This window comes from Xenopus tropicalis, chromosome 3 (assembly GCF_000004195.4).
Source record: "Xenopus tropicalis strain Nigerian chromosome 3, UCB_Xtro_10.0, whole genome shotgun sequence".
NCBI lineage: Eukaryota > Metazoa > Chordata > Amphibia > Anura > Pipidae > Xenopus > Xenopus tropicalis.
In genome coordinates, this window is record NC_030679.2 from 54,374,070 (window position 1) to 54,397,648 (window position 23,579).

General features: G+C 35.7%; 2 protein-coding genes across 7 annotated transcripts in view; one reads left to right on the forward strand and one right to left on the reverse strand.

Annotated features, from left to right (window-relative positions):
• Nucleotides 1-17,950, reverse strand: part of cep290 (centrosomal protein 290) — a 70,962-nt gene extending 53,012 nt beyond the window's left edge. Inside the window, exons 1-15 of one of the 2 annotated variants that reach the window (XM_031898900.1) lie at nucleotides 17,865-17,950; nucleotides 14,221-14,335; nucleotides 13,596-13,673; nucleotides 13,282-13,351; nucleotides 12,292-12,338; nucleotides 11,180-11,323; nucleotides 9,230-9,283; nucleotides 7,438-7,587; nucleotides 6,493-6,675; nucleotides 6,112-6,201; nucleotides 5,916-6,038; nucleotides 5,174-5,297; nucleotides 4,302-4,474; nucleotides 1,974-2,136; nucleotides 667-767 (exon numbers count right to left, since the gene is read on the reverse strand). In XM_031898900.1, coding sequence (XP_031754760.1) covers nucleotides 667-767; nucleotides 1,974-2,136; nucleotides 4,302-4,474; nucleotides 5,174-5,297; nucleotides 5,916-6,038; nucleotides 6,112-6,201; nucleotides 6,493-6,675; nucleotides 7,438-7,587; nucleotides 9,230-9,283; nucleotides 11,180-11,323; nucleotides 12,292-12,338; nucleotides 13,282-13,351; nucleotides 13,596-13,673; nucleotides 14,221-14,322 — 1,602 coding nt within the window. In that variant the 5' untranslated portion in view covers nucleotides 14,323-14,335; nucleotides 17,865-17,950. Of the gene's footprint in view, nucleotides 1-666; nucleotides 768-1,973; nucleotides 2,137-4,301; nucleotides 4,475-5,173; nucleotides 5,298-5,915; nucleotides 6,039-6,111; nucleotides 6,202-6,492; nucleotides 6,676-7,437; nucleotides 7,588-9,229; nucleotides 9,284-11,179; nucleotides 11,324-12,291; nucleotides 12,339-13,281; nucleotides 13,352-13,595; nucleotides 13,674-14,220; nucleotides 14,336-15,216; nucleotides 15,302-17,864 lie in introns of those variants that run through there. The other variant, XM_031898901.1, reaches the window with a different exon arrangement.
• A 37-nt stretch (nucleotides 17,951-17,987) lies between these two features.
• The window catches only part of tmtc3 (transmembrane and tetratricopeptide repeat containing 3), a 41,760-nt gene continuing 36,168 nt past the window's right edge, over nucleotides 17,988-23,579 (forward strand). For 3 of the 5 annotated variants that reach the window (XM_031898902.1, XM_031898905.1, XM_031898906.1), the window contains exon 1: nucleotides 17,988-18,159. The gene's annotated coding sequence lies outside the window, so the exon portion shown is untranslated. Of the gene's footprint in view, nucleotides 18,370-21,957; nucleotides 22,300-23,579 lie in introns of those variants that run through there. The other 2 variants (XM_031898903.1, XM_031898904.1) reach the window with 2 other exon arrangements.

The following is a 23,579-nucleotide window of genomic DNA, read 5'->3' on the forward strand; positions in this document are numbered from 1 at the left end:
CACTACAGTAAGACTTAAGCTTTACCATTCTTTAGTCAAGCTTCGCACATATGATGTCTCTCCCTTTCTGAGTGACTCGGATGATACTTTCTTTTATAAACTCATACCCGTCCCCTCCAGTGATGTCCAACATGGGTGGGGGGCAAGTTTATAAAGCAAGTTGGCAAAACAGTTTAGGGGTGGGGATGTGACCCACACTTATGGACTAGATGTGTGCTGTGCCATTTCCATTTATACAAATATGATGCAAATCTGAGCCAAGTTATGAATTTTACAAGCATCACTAGAATTGTAATATTTTTTGCACATATATAATGTGTGTGTATATTTTTATAAGAGTATGTGTGTGTGGTTTGACTTTTATTAACAGTATGGGGTGTTGAAGCTGCCCATAGCAATCAATCAACAATTAGTTGCCTACAAATTAGAAATCAAAAGCAAATGTCTGATCGGTTGCTTCGGCAAACATCACCTGTGATATTTAGCTCAAATATTATTAAACGTGCCCTTATATTTTTTCCTTCAATAATTTTGAATATATTTATTCTGAAATATATATATTTTTAAAATAACAGCAAACATTTTTATATGTATCAACAATTGTTGTTATTAGTAGTTATAATAAAAACTATTATAGATTTAAAAGTTTTAACATGATATACTTGCCTCTTTCAAAAGAACCTGATTTTCTGCTCTGTACTGTTGCTCTTTTAGAGCTTTAATATTTTTAAATTCTGTTAAATCAATTGCAGTTTTTGGATCAAGACCTAAAAAAAAAAAAAAAAGCAACAAACATACATACATTAATATGTAATGAATGATTTCAACACAAATACACAATTCATCTTTTTATAGATGTATTCCTGATAAGATCTGCTAACTTTACTAAAGGTGGCCCCACATGGGCAGATGCAACCTGCCGATTTGGGTCCTTCACAGATTTAGCTCATTGATGCAGTCAATATTTATTTTATGACACTTACACTCTATTATACTACCACTCTTTTTTGTGCTTTCAGTTTTGCGGAATAATATGCAGGTATGGGAACTGTTATCCGGAAACCTGTTATATAGATTTCCAAATTATGGGAAGGCCATCTCCCATAGACTTCATTGTAAACAAATAATTACAATTTTTAAAAGGTAATTTCCTTTTTCTCTTTAATAATAAAACAGTACCTTGTACTTGATCCTAACTAAAATATAATTCATCTTCATTGGAGGCAAAACAATCCTATTGGGTTTATTTAATGTTTGAAGTGTTTTTTTAGTAGACTTAAGGTATATAAACAAATACGAAAATTGGCACAGGAGAAAGGGAAAAGAGCTGCATGCTTGGGACCTGGGGGTTTCCGGATAAGGGGTCTTTCAGTAATTCGGATCTCATACCTTAAGTCTGCTAATAAAATTATTTAAGTAATTAAACCCAACAGGATTGTTAAGGCTCCAGTAAGGATTAATTATATGGGATCAAGTACAAGCTACTATTTTATTATTAGAGACAAAAATTAAATATTTTTTAAAAATGTGAATTATTTGATTACAGTCTATGGAAGATGGCCTTTCCGTAATTCAGAACTTTCTGGATAATGGGTTTCCGGATAAGGGGTCCGATACCTGTAATGGATAGCAAGCAATCAACAGAGACAATTTACCATTTGCCTTCTGATTGATTACTAGACCTGTGGAAAATGTAAATACTTTTTTTACATGGTCTTTGCGTCTCTTACTTTCTGTTTAACTAATAATGACATACATTAGAAATAATATAGTATTTTTAGACATACATGTTTAAACCACTTATTTAAAATCTTCTTTTATAACATAATATTAATGAGACATAATAATTTTGATCTGACTCAAAAAAAAAACTTGAAACATCAAAGCAATTATGATTAGAGTGTGCCCAAACTGTTTTGTATAAGGCTGAATGTCTTTTATATGCAATAATTAAAAATGGCAACAAACAATACCTAAACGCTGCTTGAGTTCTTCATTTTCATCAAGGATATCATTAAGCTTCAAGTGATGTTTGTTGAGATCCTTTATTAGTGATTCAATTTCTTGGTCTCTTATTTTTATTTGAGTTTTCAGCTCCTTAATTTCAGAAACAGCTTCCACTAGACCATATACACCCTGTAATTGTAATCAAAACGAAATTATTATTCCTGCTTACCATGCTGAAATTACATCTTCCAAAAAGAACATCTTGGGAACAGTCTGGGCTTAATTTATTATGGCAGAAAAACCATAACAGCATATTACAGTTATGATGACACTCTCATTGTATCCATGGGTATGAATGCCCATGTCTCATCCAATAGTGACCCATTATGAGTTTTAAACTGCTGCCCTCCTATTAAAATGTGAAACAAACATTTACATATATGAATTGCTGTTAATGCAAGGCTGTATTCTTGCAAATATTTAATAGTTCTGCAAACTTAAATGGTATTCTCTGCAATAATACTGACTTTTTAAAAAGCCCTTAAATAACTCCTAGTAATATTTACCATAGAGATAAGCCACAATTAACAAGAATTTTAATTGTATTTCTAAGCAAAAATAAATCAATTATTCTGTATACCTTTATGTCCATCAATATCTAATAAAGTAAATGTGGGGGTGCTGCCAAATGGTATCACCTCTAAAGCAAGAAGGCTTTCAAATGTCCTCAAAGCTACCTAAGTGCCCAGAAATAGCCCTTTTACAAATATACCCACGAAAATTAAAACCTCCAGAAAATTACTATTCACATATTTAATGCATCCACCACACTAATTGCAAAGTACTGGAAAAGATTCACTTAGCCCACATTACAGGAATGGATGGCTCAGATAAATAATATAGAGGCTATGGAATGAATGGCAGTGGGAAAAGAAAATCTTAACACTGGGACAATCTGGGTCACAGTATCATAAAGTCTGGGACACATGTCTGGGATCCATATGGCCAGCCCCAACCACAAAACCTTAAATCTAAAGCAGGCCATATGCGCACCAATATTATTGTATGAAACAGAGTTTAGTACAATTTTGGACTGTGTGTGGGCTCTACATTATCATCCCAATTATTTTCGTACCATGGTGACTGGTTGTTTAGTTGATCAGACAGGTTAAAATTTTTGGTTGTATAGTGATAAAATCTGCACATGTATTGTGTAGCTCACATTATCTTTAGGGGGGACCAACAATGTATTTCCAGGAAGTGTCTTTCGTACAATTGGCGCCTGCCAACTATTTAATGTTCAGAACATCCTCTTATTTGTTATTTTTAGGGCCTTATCCTACAATTTCAATCTGAATGGTAGTTTTAGATTGTTGCATTTAAACACACGATCGATTTCCAAACGTGTTAGGTCACCTTAACTGTATAAATACATGCTAGCTGCTATTATTTTCCCTTTTCTTTTGCTTTGTTCTTTTTTCAGTGTCACTTTTTGTATCATTTTAAATCTTTTTAATGGGTATTTATTTGTACAGGTATAGGATCCGTTATACAGAATGCTCAGGATCAAGGGTATTCTGGATAAGAAGTCTTTCCATAATTTGGATCTTCATACCTTAAGTCTACTTGAAAATCAATAAAATTTTAATTAAACCCAATAGGATTGTTTTGCCTCCAATAAGGATTAATTATATCTTAGTTGGGATCAAATACAAGGTACTGTTTTATTATTACAAAGAAAAAGTTAATCAGTTTTAAAAATCGAAATGATTTGATTAAAATGGAGTCTATGGGAGACGGGATTTCTGTAATTCGGAACTTTCTGGATAACGGGTTCCTGGATAGCGAATCCCATACCTGTAGTATATAGTGAGTAGGCTGGCAAGCCATGGTTTTAGTATATTTAATATATTTAATGTATTTTTTCAGTGTGACTATTTGTATAGTTTAAATCTTTAAATGGGTATTTATTTGTAGTATAAAGTGAGTAGGCTGGCTAGCCATGGTTATAATATATTTAATTTATTTGTTTTTATCACTTCATAAAGCAGAGCACTACATTTTCTCACTTTGAACAGGGCATGTGCTCATCATTACCCTTAATTTTAAAAATCCTGCTTCCATGTATAAAAAAGTTTATGCACATTCCCAAGCTATAACTTTAGTTACACATATTTGCTAACCAAATTTTGCATCTTAAACATATTAGTTTAAAAAAATAAAGTACAGATGTCTAAAAATATTTTTGACAATATTACAATGTGTGTATAAAGTGGGACACAGTATTGTTAATGATCGTACAAACTGATGTGTATTTTCATTTTTATTTGGTTTAGAAAAAGTAGATTTATTACCGCTTCGTATTCCCTCATACGTCTAAGGGCCTCGACAAGTTCTTTATCCTTTTCACGAGCATCACTTTCTGCTAATTTTGCTATACGCTCTGATTCTTTTACCCTCTCCTCAAGAATATTAAGCATTCCCACAAGTTCTTCAGCTTGCTTGATTTCTATATGGCCAGAGACACCTGATTTTAAAGAGTCCAAAATTAGAAAAACACAACTTTCCTTATAAAGTCATTGCATATTTGCTACAAAAAATATATAGAATTACAGATAAATATGATAGTGACAGATATATAATATTACACATATCTCTATGTTTGCTATACAGCAGTTTATAGAATACTGGAATGGAAGAGCAAAGAATGCCAGCTACTAACAGTTCTATTCCTATGGGGAGAGACAATTTATAAAGAATCACATTATAAATTTTAATGAGACACCTTCTTACTGAAATTAGCCAGTGTTCACTGTGGTGTCAGATAAAATACACATGCCCTAGTCCCCTGTAGGTGCTTACTGTGCATGCCTGAGTGCTGATCAGTTTAATCTCTCTATTAAACAAGGCTGAGATTCATGAGAATATGGAGGTTCCAGGGGAACCTTGGCAGCATGCATCTTATGTAAAAGAAGGCTGCTGGATGTAACATATGCTTAAATTAAATGCATTGTAGCCTAATTTAGTGCATTTTTATGCTTTGGCTGGTATTAAGTTGCATTTTCTATTTTTCTTTATAGATTTTTTATCAACTGATCAAAATAAACTTAATTTTGTTCTGTTAAAAATAGAATACAATTTAATAACATTCATTCATATTGTTTTCAAAGATTTATTAAAGAAAATGCTGTACAAAATATCTAATAGAGAATTTTCCATAAATTGCCTTTTTCAGTTTGCAACTGCAGCTTTAATTTTTCAATGTGAAATGTGTTTGATTCCATCTCCTGTGTGTGTTGTTCCAATTTCTCAGTCAACATTTTGATGTGATTATTCCTTTCCTGCAGGGCCTAAAAAGAGAATTATTATAATTTCTTCAATAGCACACAAAAACTTCCAAAAAAAAAGCAGAAAGCTACACAAAACTTGAAAAAGCAGGTTACATTTTGTTGGACAAAAATCGTAAGCAATTTTCCTTGGAGTTCTAAACATAACAAAACCCCAGCTATATCTGGAGACTTGCTACTTTATTAACCTTTATAAAGTAGATATTGTCACTGGCAATATGCCCTTAAATGTGTTTTGATCAATTTAACAGGATTATATTTGGACTTGATGACAATATCTGCTTTATATTATAGAAGAATACCTATGCGAGTAACAGTGATATCTCTTTTATAAAACGGCAGAGGGGTTATTTCTATTATTGGCTTTCTTGGCCTTTTCCATGACTGCCAGTTTTGGCTGGAAATTTCCTTTAAAATGCCATGTAAGCTCCTTGCAAAGAAGCATGGCAATGAAAAATATAAACAAAATTACAATGGCGAAATAAAAAAAACACTATTGTCAGAATGACATTCATAGAGGCTTAAGAAACCTAAAGATGAAATTTACAAATATTTGTTTATTGGTCAGCATTACATTTGACAACTTCAGAAAACTACAGAAATAACAGATGTAAAATTTACCTGCTGGAGAGCAAGAACACTGCTTTTATCTGCATCAAGCTGAGCGATTTTTAGTTTTTCTCTAAGATCAACAATCTTTTTTTGATAGTCACTAATTTCTTCATCTTTGGAAGCTAATATTATCTGAAAATAATAAAATCAATTTAATAATCACCAAGAACACCTTCAATGACAAAGATTAAGATTCACTTAATACCTTCCATTCGTCCACTTTTGCATTTACAGCTCTCATCACTGGATCATCTTCTTCATTCTTTGCTTTAAGTTGCTCTGCTAGTTCCTGGACCTGTATGAAGACAATTAGAATAAAAAATGATGTAATATCAGCTTTTCATATCTGACGCATTATAGTGGTCTGCAGACATCTAGGGTGGTTTTGAACTGATATCCAGCAATCCAGCAATCTTTACTAAACTTATAGATTCGGAATACTACTATAAGGATAATATACAGGTTCATAAAAGGTAAAAGATATGTAGGGCATATTAATATGTTTACACAAGCTAGATGAGCCCTCTCACTTACTTTAAACTATTCATCGTCTATACAGAATTTTAAAATCCAAAACAGAACTCACCTGAAGCCTATGCTGCTCTTTCTCTTTTCTCAGACGATCCATAGTACTGTCACTATTTTGTACCATTAGTTTCATTTTGTTGTACTCATCTGTCATCTTTTCCATTTCCTGCACAGAGTACTCAAGATGCTTGGTCAATTCCTGGTTTTGAGCTTCTAGCTTTTCATTAGTTTCACTTAAGCTCTGAAGGTTTAAAATAAAATGTAAGTAAATATAACAGTTTTAAAGGGGTCTTCCACCCAAAAACTATTTTTGCATTGTAAAAGAATTCTTAGCAAATTTCCAGTTTGCAATAATTATAAAATATCAATGGTTTAAAAGTCAGCTTTAACCTGCAATTACATTTCCAAATATCTTTAAAACAAAAAAAAAAACAAAAACAGTTTTAAGGTGGAGGACTCCATTAATGGGATTGCACAAATCCCATTAATGCATCTAAACTGCAAATTCAGTCATGTGAATTCTAAAATCCTCAGTTAAAATAGGTTAGTCATCATCTTACTACAATTAAGACATATATGTATAGTGCTATGCTCTTTAAGGTTTTGTGCCTTGTAAGTACTTCTAAGGTGAAGATCAACTAAACGATTGCAGGTGTACAAAATGTAGTAGAAAGTAAAATTGTAAATATAAACTACCAGGAAGTACAGATTCCTAAATTTAGCAAATCAAATGCTCAGTCAAATTCAAATTTATTACCCACATTATTATTATTATTATTATTAATAACATTTATTTATAAAGCGCCAACATATTCTGCAGCGCTGTACAATAAATGGGTTTCATACATTGGACATACAGAGTAACATATAAAGCAATCAATAACCGATACAAGAGGTGAAGAGAGCCCTGCCCAAAAGAGCTTACAATTTACAAACATAATGAAAAATACAACATGCTCACATTCACTAGCACTAAAATATACATAACATTTTAATATCTCACCTGAATTTCATCAAGATACTTGACCAGCTCCATGTTCTTTTGAGAAAGCAAAGATTTGTAATCCTGTCCCCGGGAACGTGACATAAGGGTTTCCCTCTGAGAGTCAATCTGCCGCTGATAATCGATGACATCTTGCCGCAGTTGTTCATTCTATTGATATATTTACCAGCTATTATTTCTGGGCATTTAAGATCAAATGGAATAAATAACTATGATTTATTACAAGTAAAATGTGTCCCAAGAGAAAATTCCATACCTTTTTCTTTATTAGTTTTTTCTCCAAATTAAAAAAAAATGGAAAGATGAAATAAGGAGAATGGATAAAGAAACATTAGAAGCAAAAGAAATACAATATATACAGAATTATAAATAAAGGTAATGAAATGATAATATAAAGGAAAGGAAAAATAAAAGGATAATTTACCTTGCTTTAGATAATACAGGTATGTGGTTTTAACTGGAAAGAAAAGATGCCTAAAATCTAGCAATGCTGCTTCTGGATTTGCAGCCTTTATGGACATCATTTTCACCTAAAATTGTCATGTCTCACCTGATCTGATGATGGATATATCTCTTGATAACTGTGTTTACTAACTATATCCATTGACTGAGCAATACAGGTACAAGTATAGGATCCCTTATCTGGAAACCCATTATCCAGAAAGTTCCAAATTATGGAAAGGCCATCTCCCATAGACTCCATTATAAGCAAATAATTCTGATTATTTCCTTTTTCTCAGTAATAATTAAACAGTACCTTGTACTTGATCCCAACTAAGATATAATTAATCCGTATTGGAGGCAAAACAATCCTGTTGGGTTTATTCAATATTTAAATGATTTTTAGCAGACTTATGGTATGGAGATCCAAATTACGGAAAGAATTCTTATCCGGAAAGCCCCAGGTCGCGAGCATTCTGGATAACAGGTCCCATAACTGTATTTCAATATTATTTTTGTACCTCAACAGAATGTCTGACTCTGAGACTCAGACACGAAAACAGTGCATACTAACTGGCTGCCACTTTATCAACTACAATGCTCGACATTTACGTGGTAAAATATAAAATATAAGCTCATTTTGCAGTGTTTATGCCCTACGAGGGCTTATTTATTAAGGACAACCACAGCTGCGATCATCACCTGTGAATAAGGGGTGGGGCTGGGAGTAAGCCTTCTGTCCAGCAAGGAGAAGAAGAAACAGTACAGCTGGAAAGCGGAAAAAAAAAATTGCCAGGGAGACTGCAAGTGAAATATTTATTAAATTGGTCTGAGTTCAACTAACAGTGGTTGAGGCACTTTGGGGAAAAAAAAACCTTGCTATGAACACAGGATATTTTTTCTTTTTGGTAAATACTGATTTATTTTAAACATTTCGGTCACATTCCATTCTTGTTTGCAATCAATACATTTAACAGAATCCTGCCTTTTCTGCACCAGTGTTATGCTCTGTTATATGATTCCACGTTTGAACGTTATCAGTGTAATTTAACAGAAGGTGTAAAGTTTGTACTGGTCTCGTTGCTCATAGCTACCAATAAGCAAGTAGCATTTAGCTGTTGGAAAACAAACATTATTTGGAGAAAAATATAGATAAGAATCATACAGAAACCCATTATCCAAAAAACAATGAAATGAAGCAGTCATTTCCAAAAAATTTCTATTAAAAATGAACAATAATGAATTTGATTATTTTTTTCAAACCACTTAAGTACTATCTAAGCAAACAATAATATCCTGCTGGGTTTTCAACAAACAAGCACACACAAATTAAGAATTAATCAGCACCTACCTCTCTTCTTAACTTGCTGTTTTCATTATCAGTTTCTTCATTTCGGAGGGCAAGCTAAAAGAGTGAATAATGAAATAGCTGGATTTATAACTTTCATTTTAACTTTTTATTTTCATTGTTACGCAGACCCTACTTGCATCAAAATGCACTCTTTACAATTCCATATAGTTGTGCTTAGTGCTGCTCAGTCCTCCCTGCTTTCCATTCTGAATCAGGCACTGCTGCACCCAGTCACGCAGGGAGAACACTGGAGCTACTGCCACCTTCTGACCAGGCAGTAGCTCCAGGGTTCCCTTCATACCCTGCACCAATAGAAGGAGCACACTTGCTCCCAAAGAATTGGGCATGCGTTACTCACACCGTACATCGGAAATTATGCCAAGCGAACTTCCATGCAATTGCATTTTATCTCTGAGAAAATGCATGTGCAGTTGTGCTAATTTTGCCAGATCAAAAGCAACTGCACCAGGGCAATTCCCGCTTGCTGCTGCAATGACGCTTGCAGGAAAAAATCCACACATTACCTATTGTTAATAGTCATTCTCTGATAACATTTGACTTGCAAATATGGTTATATTCTGGCACAAAAATTGTTACATGCATCTCAGTAATAACAGCACTAAAGCATTATTGTTACACAAATATATTTTTTCCTCAAAAGCATTTTAGAAATTACACCACAGTAAAGTTGCAATTGGCTTACACATTAACCATGCTCTTTATGGTCTTTCAAATGCAAACGTAAGGGCATATTTATTGTAATGTGTAAGCCAACATCACCGGTGATATTGCCCATAGCAACCAATTAGCAATTACATTTAAGTTAGAAAACAAAAGCAAAGATCTGATTGCTTGCTATGGGTCACATCACCAGTGATGTTGGCTTACACACTAGAATAAATATGCCCCAAAATGTGATTTGCTCCTTCACTGCTGATCAGTTTCTTTTTTGTTTAAATGTACATTTTGTGCTCTTTTCCTTAGGGGAATTTCCAGGTGGTGATATTTAGAAAACGATGCCTTCAGAACAGATGATTAACCAACCGACTGGTTTATATCATATAAAGAGGCCTATTATAGAATCTTACCAAACTGGAATATACCTTGAACCACTATTTTGTGATGATCTTTGTGCTTCTTTAGAGTTCGCCTTATCAGAAATAATGGTGCTCTAACTGTAACTGTACAGGAAGAAGTGTAGGAGCAAAACACAGGACTTTGTTCATTAATTGGCTCATAAGAATGAACATGTATGTGTACCCATGGTTTATCTGTGTGCACCCTGAATAGTACGGACCATGAGGTTGGTCCTTAATACTTAAAATAGGATTAACCAATAGCACATACTACTAAATTAGTATATTTTTATTAAAATGGTTTATTTAGCTGAAGCAGAGGTTTACATATAAGCTGTTGTATGCAATATATTTTTATAGAGCCCTTCAATGTTAGGGTGTATAGAATGTCAAGTTCCACACCAGAAATCAAATTGGATTGGCATGCAACTGATGCAGTAATTGTGAGCGAGAAAGATTCATTCTAAAGGCTCTGGCAATAGAAAAATGGAATAAAATGTAACAGTTAGTAAAAATTAGTGGCACAATGAACACACTGTCAAAAGGGAAGTTTTCCTGGGTTCTGATCTTTTAAAGGAACAGTAACACTAAAAAATCACATCACAGGACATCACAGTAATAATAAAAGTACCAGACTGAGATAGTAGTAATGTGGGAACTACATCTCACTGTCAAATGGGATCTGCTTTGGTATGAAAACATTACAGTTAGACAGGAACAATACAAAACTTTTTGTCTCCAAGCTAAAAAAACATTTACAAAAATGTACTTTATTTTTGTTCACACGACCTAGTATCTTCCAATAACAACACTGTTTAGCTTCACAAAATATACCGACACAAATGAAAGGAAGGTGGTCATTGATATAACTTACTTGTTCATTAACTTGTTTCTCCCTTTCCAACTCATTTGCCATATCTTTGCATTCTCTCTCACTCTGACGCAACTGCTCCTCCAGCTGTCTAATTTCTTCACGCAAAAAACGTGAATCTCTGCTACCAGAGGATAGCTGTGCCACCTGTTTTAAAAACAAGAAAAAATACATTCTAATATTTGAACTTTGCCTTTCAAATTGAACAACTTTAAACTGAGGTTATCTATATCCTAAAAATCTGTAGAAGAGAAATGTATCCTATATAATGTAAACTAGCAAGGTTAAGCTTTTGAGGAGTTACAAGTTTGTAATGTCACTTTTTAGACTAATAAAATGTATTATTTACAAATATGCATAATCTTATATGCAGTGTGATTTTTTACTCTCTGTATATTTGCATTAATTGCCTTTGCATGTATTGGCTTTAGAGGATTGAGTCATATTGGCTGTTACTGAGGTTTACTAAATAAAAATCAAGATAGAAGCTGTATAAATGATATCTATATAAAGAATATTAACCGTTTGCTTGCTGATGCCATATGTGCTACATCGACAGCAAAGTGACAGCCTGCCAAAAAAAATATACGTCACATACAGTACAGACAAAATAGTTTTCAACCCTTAAAGGAGAAAGAAAAGTGCAATTACTTGGGGGTACCAAAATGTTAGGCACCCCCCAGTGATTGTAATCACTTATCTTATACCCCGGGCTGGTGCTCCTGTTAGAAGAAAACCGCACCAGTCCGAGGTAGCGATCCTCTTCCTTCTTCTGTCTTCATGCCAACAGCGCATACTCAGTAAAGTGAAAAGCCGAACTTTAATTTAAAAAGTGGTGTTTCCACTCTACTGCACATGCGTTTGTCACTAAGAAACAAGACAGGAGGAGGAGGATCACTCGTTCGCAGCTACCCTGGGCTGGTGCAGTTTTCTCCTAACAAGAGCACCGGCCAAGGAATAATGTAAGCGATTACAATCACTTGGGGGTGCTTTGCACTTTGGGACCTCCCCAGTAATTTTACCTTTCCTTCTCCTTTAACACAAAACAGGAGTGCTTTAAAATATATGACATGAAAAAAAAAGTGATAATAAAGATCTATAGAAGAGAAACTCACCTCGATTTCATTCTCCAGACGCTTTACTCTGTTTCTTAATTGGTTTTCTGTCAAATGAAACAGGAAATATTAATCAAAAATGAAGCTGCAGGGCTATCTATGAATTAAGTAAAATGGCCAAAGAGAGTGCCGATTCTACCAAAAACATCACCTTTCGTTTTATGTAGGGCCCTTAGGAAAGTAGTTTCAACCATAGTCATAATAAACAGACAAGTATTTTGTCTGAATTTCCAGAAAACAAAAAGTAATGGTTATTTTATTAACCTTTTATTTTCTCACTTGCTATATAATTATCAAATAAACTGCTTTATGGAGAAAATTCAAAAACATCACAACTGCACCTTAGTATGAGATTAGAATGATTCCCGTCTAGCGATGAAGAGCCTTGTGTGATAATGCCCTAAAGCACCTATGCTGCAGTGCAAACTATCCCAATCTGGCTAGCCTTTCTTCATAACAGAGAAATTAGAGACCCTTTATCTAGTTAGTTGTCCGGACTTTATTTCAATAGTGTCCCTTTTTCAGCTCTGAAGACCAAAACTACATAGCATTTTTCATATGCGGCTTTACTACTGAATTGTAAAGAATAAGAATAAGCACTGCTCCCAAGCTGTGAACAATAATTCTGATTGTAAAACATGCTTGTATATTCCCTCTCCCCCCCCCCCCCCATTCCTTTCTGTACCCTCACCTATCCCATGTTAAAATGATAAATAAAGAATATACAAAAAAAAAAAAGAATAAGCACTGCTCCCATGGAACCATTCCTAATACCCACTGAAGTAATGATTGTAAGGTGCTAAACTTTGCTTTTCTAATATTTTAGAAAATCATTTAGGCAATTTTCTTCTGTTTTTTTTTTTTGTTTTGTTTTTAACACAAAACCACACAGGCTAGCAGTAATGTGTGTTTTATGAATACTTCAATACCTACAAAATGACAATTTTGTTTTGTTTTTTCCAAATACTCATAATGTTTTGTGACACATACCAGTTTTCAGTTGTTCTTCATTTGCCTTCTCTGCTTCTTCTAACAATAATTGTACCTCTTGAGCCTTTAACTAAACAAGAAAGTAGAAAACATTAATATCAGAAAAATATTTAAATTTCTGAAAAATTCCATCAAGAAAACCATTATTTTGATAATGTTAAAGTCTTTTCATCAGTTTCCATTGAAGGGACAAATGGAGCTTTAAACCCATTGTCAACTAGATGACTACTACAATTGCATAATGCTATATACTTGCTGTGAACTACTGACAAAATAAAGTTACAAAAAAAGAGCAGTTATGTGAGGAAGCATACCTTCATCAAGCATTGTGAAATTCGAAACAGCTGTATCAAGTTTTCATTTGGTTCATCTTTTATATCTGTGCTTTTGACCTAAGAAAGACAAATCATTTTTTGTTAAAAAAAATTACAAAATTCAGAATGATGTCTGTTCCTAATATAAAAGGGATAAATACTATTCACTTACGGATAAATTCAATAAAGGTGCAGAATATACGTTTTGCCTATTATTTTAATCAGAAAAAAAAGCTTTTTGTTATTTCTTGAGCTACACAGGAAAATTGAAGCCACTTCATGTTTGGTTCAAATAATCCCCCTACATAATGGTCAACTTTTTATCCATACACTGCTACTCTCATTATCTACCTAGCAGAACTAAACACAAGTAGCTTCAAATTTCTGTTGCCCTGTTTGGCTTAAATAATAACAAAAAAACACAGGTTTGTTAATAAAGCAAATGACAAAAAGTTTATTTAAAAAAAATCCTATTCACTAAACTCATGTAAATATGTGATGGTCTCATCACCTGTACCATTTGTAACCTTAGTTTGTATATTTAATAATACTTGCTCTTTGTGCTCTGTGTTTAAAACGTCTATAATTTTTAACTTTGTGACTGGTAAAACACCAGTAGACAAACCATTGATATCGTAGTTTGCATTTCATTGGCTGTTCTTTCTTGATTGGGAAGAGCATCTGGGTCCACTTTCATGAGTCTTCCCCAATCCAAAGAAGGCGGCATCTTTAAGGACTTTCTGGTAATATAAAGAACAATATTTACTTAAAGAGAAGTAAATCATTTGGTTATTAAAGCAAGGCTATCATTTCCATTGGTAAAAAATAGTTGTTTTTACTAGAAACAGACTAGTGTTTAAAGTGTTGTTCACCTTTAATTTCCAAATCTTATTAAATTGTTCTTAGAGTGCTGGAAAATCCATTACAAAAAGTACAAAGACACTGAAAAAGCTACTTTTTATACCTGCCAAATGTCCTTCTCTGATCTGTTTTCTGACGGGATGGGAGTGGCCTATTTTGACCCTGACACACTGACAACTTATATGCTTACATTGTCACGTCGAGGCTTTGCCTTTATTTTTTTCCTATTTGACCAATTCAATAGTTGCTTGTGCACTCTAACCAGAAGCATAAATTAAAAAGTTAGATTTGCCACAGGCACAGGAAGCAATGTTAGACTGACAGGAGACACAGCCAATAGGAGTTAAGTCTGCTGTCAGTACTATGCATGACATCACATAAGTAAAAAAGCAACTGTACTGTTTATAGAGGTCAATGCACCCCCCCCCAACCCCTCTCCCTCTTATACTGGGGCCCCCGAGGCTGCCCCCATTAATCTCACGGAGCAGTGGGGAGAGGCGTGGCGCCCCCTAAATTTGTGCCACCCTAGGCCTGGGCCTTTCTGACCTCACCACAAATCCGGGCCTGCCCCCAACACAGGATCTGTGCAGAAGTGAAGAATCAGCAGAGGGATTATTCTGAGGTGCTACACAATTTTTGTTAACTTTCTATATGGCAAAAATTGTTCTATTAATGCAAACTGTTAGATTTGTGAATGTTGTACAACCCCTTTAAAACTCAGAATGCCAGTAGACTATTAAACAAAAAAAAAAATAAGTACCACAGTTTTCAACTGAGTTTATGAGGCAGCGGAAGGTAAGTGCCAAATGCAGATGGATAGCATCAAGTCTTAAGGAGAGTACAGAAATGTAGTAAATTTCTTGGAACATACGCTGAAGCATATTTAATACAGAAAACAGGTGTCAAATTGGATTTGTTGCAAATGAGAGTTCTGTAGAAGTCCTGTTTGGCCTTTGACAGAGCAAAGGTATAGCAGGTGAAATGTATAATGAATGAAGCCTGCTTGTGTATGCTTGTAGGATAACAGTGTATCAAAGAAATGCACTTAAAGGAACAGTAACATCAAAAAATGAAAGTGTATAAAAGTAACTAAAATATAATGTGCTGCTGCCCTGCACTGGTAAAAGTTGTGTGTTTACTTCAGAAACCCTACTATAATTTATATAAATAAGCTGCTATGTAGCCATGGAGGCAGCCATTCAAAGGAGAAAAGGCACAGGCACATAACAGATAACAGATAAAACACTATTGTATTCTACAGAACTTATCTGTTATCTGCTATGTAACCTGTGCATTTTCTCCTTTTTTCCAGCTTGAATGGCTGCCCCCGGGGCTACACAGCAGCTTATTATATAAATTATAGCAGTATTACTGTAGCAAACACACCAGTTTTACCAGTGCAGGGCAACAGTGCATTATATTTTTATTACTTTAAAGCTCTTACATTTTTTGGTGTTACTGTTCCTTTAAGTGGTTTGTTTGCTTTACATATAAGCTCTGTAGAACAGCACTGTAATCTACAAAGATTATCCGTAACCTATCTAACATGTGCCTTTTCTCTTTTTTTATCTTGAAAAGCTGACCCTATGGTTAGACAGCAGATCAGTTATACAAACTATAGTAGTCTTTTTACAGCAAATACACAACTTTTACCAGTGTACATAACAATTTAGTTACTTTAACATACTTTCATTTTTTAGGGCAGTGGCAGATGGGGAGATTAGTCGCCTCGCGACAAATCTTCATTGCCAGGGGCAACTAATCTCTCCGCAATGCCATCCCACCGGCAAGAATGTAAATTGCCGATGGGGTGGCATACACATCACGATGATTTCCCAAAGTCGTCCGGAGTTTCCTCTCAACTTTTTACATTCTTGCCGGTGGGATGGCATTGTGGGGAGATTAGTGCTTGATTGTTCACCTTTCACTTTTTCAGTTCAATTATTTTCAAACAGTACACCAACAATAACTAAGATTTAAGTTTAAACTTTAATTTTTCTACATATGGTATTTCCGACTAACAGTTTAAGGAGAGCCTGGTGTAGACTATTTTAACTGTTACAATTTGCTATATTAGTTGACGTGTTTCTCAGCAGCATCTGAGAAATGTCAGCAACTAATGTATCAATTGTAGCAGCTAACTTCAATAAAGCTCAGCCAGTATGCTAAACAGGCCTGATGTTAAACTAATGTATCATATTTTAACAGTTTAGAGCATTGATCCCCAACCAGTGGCTCGTGAGCAACATGTTGCTCCCCAACCCCTTGGATGTTGCTCCCAGTGTCCCCAAACCAGGTAGTTATTCTTGAATTCCTGACTTGGTGGCAAGTTTTGGTTGAACATAAACAAGATTTCCTACAAATAAAGCCCCCTGTAAGCTGATAATGTGCATAGAGGTTAACCTAATAGCCAATCTTATTTAATAGCCAGCCTTTATTTGGCACCTCAGTGAACTTTTATGATGCTTGTGTTGCTCTCCAAGTCTTTTTACATTTGACTGTGGCTCACAAGTAACAAAGGTTGGGGATCCCTGGTTTAGAGTCTTAAACCACCATTAGGGAGCAAAAAGCAATTAATTCAAATTAGGTATGCCTTACTTTTAATAGCTTTGGATGCAGATACTACGGGCACAATTCTGTGAAGGGCATAAGCATTGTGTCCACTTCTGAGGCCACCACATTTAACATTTAAAACCCAGTTGCAAACAGATGTCATTTTTTAAGCTTTTTTGTTAATATAGGAACCAAATCCCTAAACTTGCCTCCTTATACATAGCCCTACACTACAGGTGCTTATATATTTAAATAAATATAGCCCTATAGCTGGGTAGCAAGAAAGTTTTCTTGATATGTTTATTAACAAGCGTTTCTAAAGTGCCAGGGCATTGTACAATAGATGGGTAAGGTGACCAGATCACTTGAAAAATCAGGTACACTAATATATACATGTTGCTGGGCAGTACAGATTGCATTGAAATTGAACTGCAACCAGTTCAACCCTGCTAGCTGGATTCTCTAGACATGTCCCCAAATTTCTAGGTGATGTGGGACCATAGTGTGACTAGCGATGTAACTATAGAGGGAGAGGGCAGACCCACAGTAAATATGGGCGCTGGGTGACGCGCGATTTCGCCCAAAACGAACGTGAAATTGCAGATGACCCCCAATGTTTCGCTTATCGCTAATCAAACGCTAATTCCTGTCAAATCGTGGCCGGGAATACAATTCGGCCCGAAGTTATATTATAACCCTGAATATAACGTTAAGGCTAAAGGTCCCCTAACATGTTTATATATGTTCTCCCAACCCCATGTTTGTGCTCAGAAAACTGCATCAACCCCAGACATCGGATGCAAGCGCTCTGTGCGCCTGGCGATAAGAAGCATCCCATATACGAACGAAACCTACCGGTTTCTTTTGCGCCTCCCGTCTAGCTACGGCTTGCTTGGTTGCTAGGTGTTAGAAGGCGCAAATATATGACTTAAGCATGATGTCTTTTACGCATGCGCTAAATGTCAGCGCCGTGTCTAAGCAAGCCGTGCGCGAAATTGATTAACCAGAAGAAATATCGCGAGAAGATGCGCGATTAGGCCGGGTTTCCTTCCGATCACGTGATGGCGGAACTCTAGCCTAGCACTCACTTTGATTCCCCGCGCTGCTTTTGCCGGGGCGTCGGCTGCGCCTGTGATCTGAACGTCACAAAGTGAGTGTGCTTAGGTTCTTTCTCCTCTCATTCTCTGCTCAAACGCAACAGGGATTGCTTTGAGAGCCCTGAATACCAGCTTGGAATGCTTTTGTGATGGGGACGTCCCGCCCCACCACCAAAGAATGACAAACCTGCATAGTTTTCCTTAGCTTGTTGTGAACAGGGTGACGTCCTGTCATCCGTACCGTGATCCGTCGCACGAAACAGGTGTGTTCTAAAAAGCCAAACGCACCGAGCCATTTTTAAAAATACGTTGCACAAACTGCAATTTGAATTGATCACAGCATGCGAGATAAATGAGTAATCAATAAAGTAATTGGCTGTTTTGTAGTGAGTGATTCAAGTAACAAATTGCTATAAAGCTCACCCGTGTGTTTTAAATCAGGTTCAAACATATTGTCTGTTTACCTGTACATAGATAGTACGGTTAGTAATGATTACCCACCTGGGGCAATGAATAAATGTATTAAAAAGGCAAAGGCAATTATCTGAAGAAATACTCTACGCCCAAGATATATGTCCTGGGGCTGTCCCCCAGTTTTGTTTCCAAGGGAGTGGATGGGGGGTTGGGAGTTTTAGAGCAACAGCTAAGTGACAGCTGTAACTTTTCAGTCTACTGTACTTTATTTGTTTTGTATTTAGTTATATGATGGAACATGGAAGCAGAGCTTAAAGGGGGTCCTCCACCCAAGCATACCCTTTAATAAATATGCCCTATAATAATCTACTCCTGTCAAACATAACATTAACCATTGCATGAGTTGCCATTGTTTCCTAAAAAAAAGTATAGTCCTTTCTATCACTTTTATTTTTTTTTTTATTAAGAATACCGACATCAAATATAGTTTTCCTAACTTCTGTATGAACTAAAACTACAACAAAGCAGACATTCCTGCTATAATGGGTCAGTACAGCAATAAGTCAGAACTTGTTTGACTGAGCTACTATAAAGTAACAAATGATTCTGCTTCTGTTGTAAGGCTCTGCTTATGTTTCTCTTTGATATCTAACACAGACAGTGTTAGAAAGGTATGTTCTTTTGAGTAGACAGGAAATGACACAATGCTTTTTTCAGTTTGTTCAGTTAACAACCATTGTAGGAAGTGACTACTATGTGAGGGTTCTCACTTAGGGTGAAGACACACTGAGCTGGTAGTAGCAGCTACTTGTCGTGGCTACAAAAATAGATAATGTTAATTATTTACTGATAATTGCACTACATGTATTTTAGCAGAGGCAATTCTCAGTATTGTCTATGGCAGTGTATTTTCTGGCCTTTAGGCTGATGGCCCACAGAGCAAGTTAGTAGCCCACAATAGATTTCTGCTACCCAAGGTGACTAACCACTCTGAAATGCCTTTCTACTGGCAACAATAGGAGTTACCGGTGGAAAGTCACACAAAATTGCCGGAAAGAGGAAATTTTGTGTGACTTTGAAAAGCCAGCATATTGGAGTGGTTAGTCACCCGCGGTAGCAGAGATCTATCACAGGGCAACTAATTTACTCCATGGGCCGTCAGCCTTAGTAGCCACGACAAGTATGTGATACTAAATAGCTTTATGTGTCTTTACCCTTACAAGTTGCAGGTCTTTCCATTTACCTTGCAGTCTATAGTCCAAGGCAGATGGCTATAGATAGATGTGGTCTAGATGTATGAGAAAGAGCATATGTTAAGCTGTGCCTTTTACCAATGAAATCTTAAACAACACAGTTTTGAGCTCCCTAGTGGACATTGTTTGCCATGTACAGGTATTGGATCTCTTATCCGGAAACCTATTATCCAGAATGTTCCAAATTAGGGAAAGGCCATCTCCCATAGGCTCCATTTTAATCAAATAATTCATATTTTTAATAATGATTTCCTTTTTCTCTTTAATAATAAAACAGGACCTTGTACTTGATCCCAACCAAGATATAATTAATCCTTATTGGAGCCAAAACAATCCTATTGGGTTTAATTACTGTTTAAATAATTTTATTAGCAGACTTAAGGTAGGAGATCCAAATTACAGAAAGACCCCTTATCCGGAAAACCCCAGGTCCCAAGCATTCTGGTTAACAGCTCCCTTAACTGTATGTCTTTTGCTCTCAGTGCATGAAATGTTTCATAAAGCACATTTCTTTCTTTGCCTTGGCAGTGACACGAAAATTAAATAATATGAATGTTACAATACATTTCCAAGTAAAGGCAAGTTTAATTTGTGAACTAGTAACAACTTGTGTTGTCACCGTTATTAAACTTGTTTCATTTTCATAGAATATTTCTAAAGCTTATCTCTAACAGCAATACCTGGCAGTAAGTAGCGCTGAAAACCTTTTTAATAGCTAGTATAAACTTCTGCATGCCTTAATTTCGGGTAAATGCTACATTTGTACCTGTGAATTGATTAGTCCTCTATTTTTCTATTAGAGCAGCTTTTAAAAACAATTTTCCAATTTTAAAATACACTGTTGTTTGCTGTATTCTTATTACATAGGATAGGTAAAAGTGGATGATGACATGGTAAAAAAAAACACTGTCATGCTGCGTAATAAGTCTAAGAAAAAATATTGTATGTGATAATCAGCGCTATTGGTGGTTTATCTTTGATGTAAGTTTTCTGTGATGTGCTCAATGTTGTTGCTTGCTGCTTCCTCTTAAAAAAAGCCCCTTTGAATGGGCCCCTTTTCTTACACATTGTGAGTAGCCTGCAAAGTGCAGGATTGATTTTCTAATAAATGGTATTATGTTATTTTTGCCCTCTCTTGCCTTTTTAACATTTTGAGAATCTGTCCGGCACTTCAATCAGAATTGATCCTTGTCCATTATTATTTAGTTCTGGTGAGTGTGAGCCGGTGGTGGACACTTATTTTGTTTATCCTTTTGAATTTGTTTGTCACTTTACACTCTGCACAGATGGGGTTTTAAACAAGTTTGTCTTGTACATATTACACTATAATGTGTTTTATTTCATTTGTATGTGTTTCCACTGCATTTCTTATGGTTAATAATAGTGATTTATGTGTGGCCTTTAACTACTGAAACAGTTTGGTGTTATCCTGTTTTAACCATCTTCTTTAGTAGCAAGTGCTTTGAATAGCATTTAGGACTAATTCCTGTGTGAGCCTCAGTTACTTAGGGCAGTGCTGTCCAACTGGCGTCCCGCGACCCCCCTCTGTGTGGCCCCCCACCTGTCTGGCTGCTTTGATGGCTTACTCTTGTGTAAGCTTTAAATGGTATCAGTACTGTGATTAACTGCCCCCCCTGCATGGTTCACACCTCAGATTCAGGCTGTAAATCCCCTGTATTGTTTAAAAATGTAATCCCCTATGTTGTTCACACCTTTTAATACCTACATTGTTCACCCCCTGCATTGTTCACACCTCAGGCTCAGGCTGTAATCACCCACATTGTTCCCCTGTTCACACCTCAGACACCCACAAACAAACCCTGCACACTACAAAAAGAACATATAGTGAGGTGGTACTGCAATTAAAAAGTTTTTTTAATATATAGTTATTGTGCAGACTGTAGGAGCAGTGCCAGCATTGTGTCACTGTATACTGCCTGTGTGTGCCATACACACAGGCAGCATAGGGCAGGCAGAGTATGGCACACCCAGGCAGGGTAGGAAAGACAGAGTATGGCAGGTTTTTGCTGTACTACAACCATTAATATGGGTATGGTCATGTGATAACAGGGGTGTGGTTTCAAGTGGGTGTGGTTTAAAAAGGGGAGTGGTCAAACTGGCTTCCATTATCGGCCCTCCACCACGTAGGCTGGAAAAATTCCGGCCCTCGGTACCACAGAAGTTGGACAGCACTGACTTAGGGGATACCAGTGCATTATTTGTGTTTACTGACTGCAAGTGATCTAATCTCTTAACCATATAGATGTTAATTAACATACATGTTAGAATGCAAAATATTTTATTATTGGTACTTTTAGACTTTTAGTGGAAAAATAGTAACCAGCTTTACATGTGTAGGGGTACATTACTATTGAGGGTGGCTTATGGCTGGAAGTCATGGTTTGTTGTTCTTCAGTAACTAGGTGACTAGCATTTGACTGATTGGTTGTTTACCTGATTATTTCTGTAAACGGAGAGGGATTTCATTACAGGTAAACGCTGCCATAAGAAAAAGGAGCAGAACTGGTAAGCAATCTATAATTATAAGTTTGCTGCCTGTAAGTGATTAGTATTGGTTATTGCAAGCATTAACTTAAGGTACTGGTAGTTTTGTAGCAGTTGCAATCAGGTCTTGTAATAGTAGCCATTTGGTAATAAAAAGAAGCTGTGCCATGGAGTGATAAAGATGGGGGGTTTGCTTAGTTTTTGCCTAATGACTCATAGCTCAATGTCATGTGCTTCGCTTGGGTTTTACTAGTCCCACCACACAGGCTAAACCTAAATTGCCCTCCATTTCATATTTTGAGAATCGTCTAAAAGCACTTGTTCTTATAGATGCAATTCATCTGTTTTGGGACCCATCCTTGGACTATTAAGGGCACCTGCTCATGAGGAGGTTGCTAGCATTTTTGCTTCTACTGCAATTAAACGGCAAAATGCTTGCAAGTGCTGCTTCATAGACTAAATCAGTGCTGCTTCTGAGCACTACTCCTCTGTTAAACACTGGTGTGTGAAAGCTATTAGATGTTGAAGAATTGATGCACATTGTGTATATTGTTCCTGACCCTCAGAAAAGTTTGGTTACACAGTGAGAACTATCCTCTAGGATTTCCTAGTTTAAAATCTGATAAAGCTGCCTCTGAATCTTTTAAAAAAAAAAAAAAAAACTAAACTTTTTTTCAGCACTAGTTAACCAAACATTTAACTTCAGTTTTCAGTCCAATAAAATGTTTTACAGGTTAGTATCCCTTTTAATGCTCTGAACAATATCTACAAAATTTCACATTTCTCAAGCCTTGTTTTCATAAAGAACCCAGGTTGGCAAAAAGTTATCTGCCGCAAGAATGCTGGGTCAGTCAGTGATAGAGTTCTTCCTTATCAGATTTAAAGCGCATTATTATTTTTTTTTTTTGTTTAATCGTACCTTGCAAATGTTAAGGGTGTTGCCATTTCTTCCTGTCAGGACATGATATTCTAAAAAGCAGTAGCTCAAGAGTATGATTAATAAGTTAAAGTTAGTCTGGGTTGTTCTTTTGATAAATACAGCATGGGTGATCAAATACTAGTAAATATATGCTCTGAAGTACTGTAGATAATCTTTACTTTACAGAATGTATTGTTATGTGTATATATATTACCGTATATACTCTAGTATAAGCCGATCCGAATATAAGCCAAGGTACCTAATTTTTCCTAAGAAAATTGGAAAAACTTATTGACTCAAGTATAAGCCTAGGGTGGGAAATGCAGCAGCTACTGCTAAGTTTCAATAATCAAAATAAATACCAATAAAATTACATTAAAGT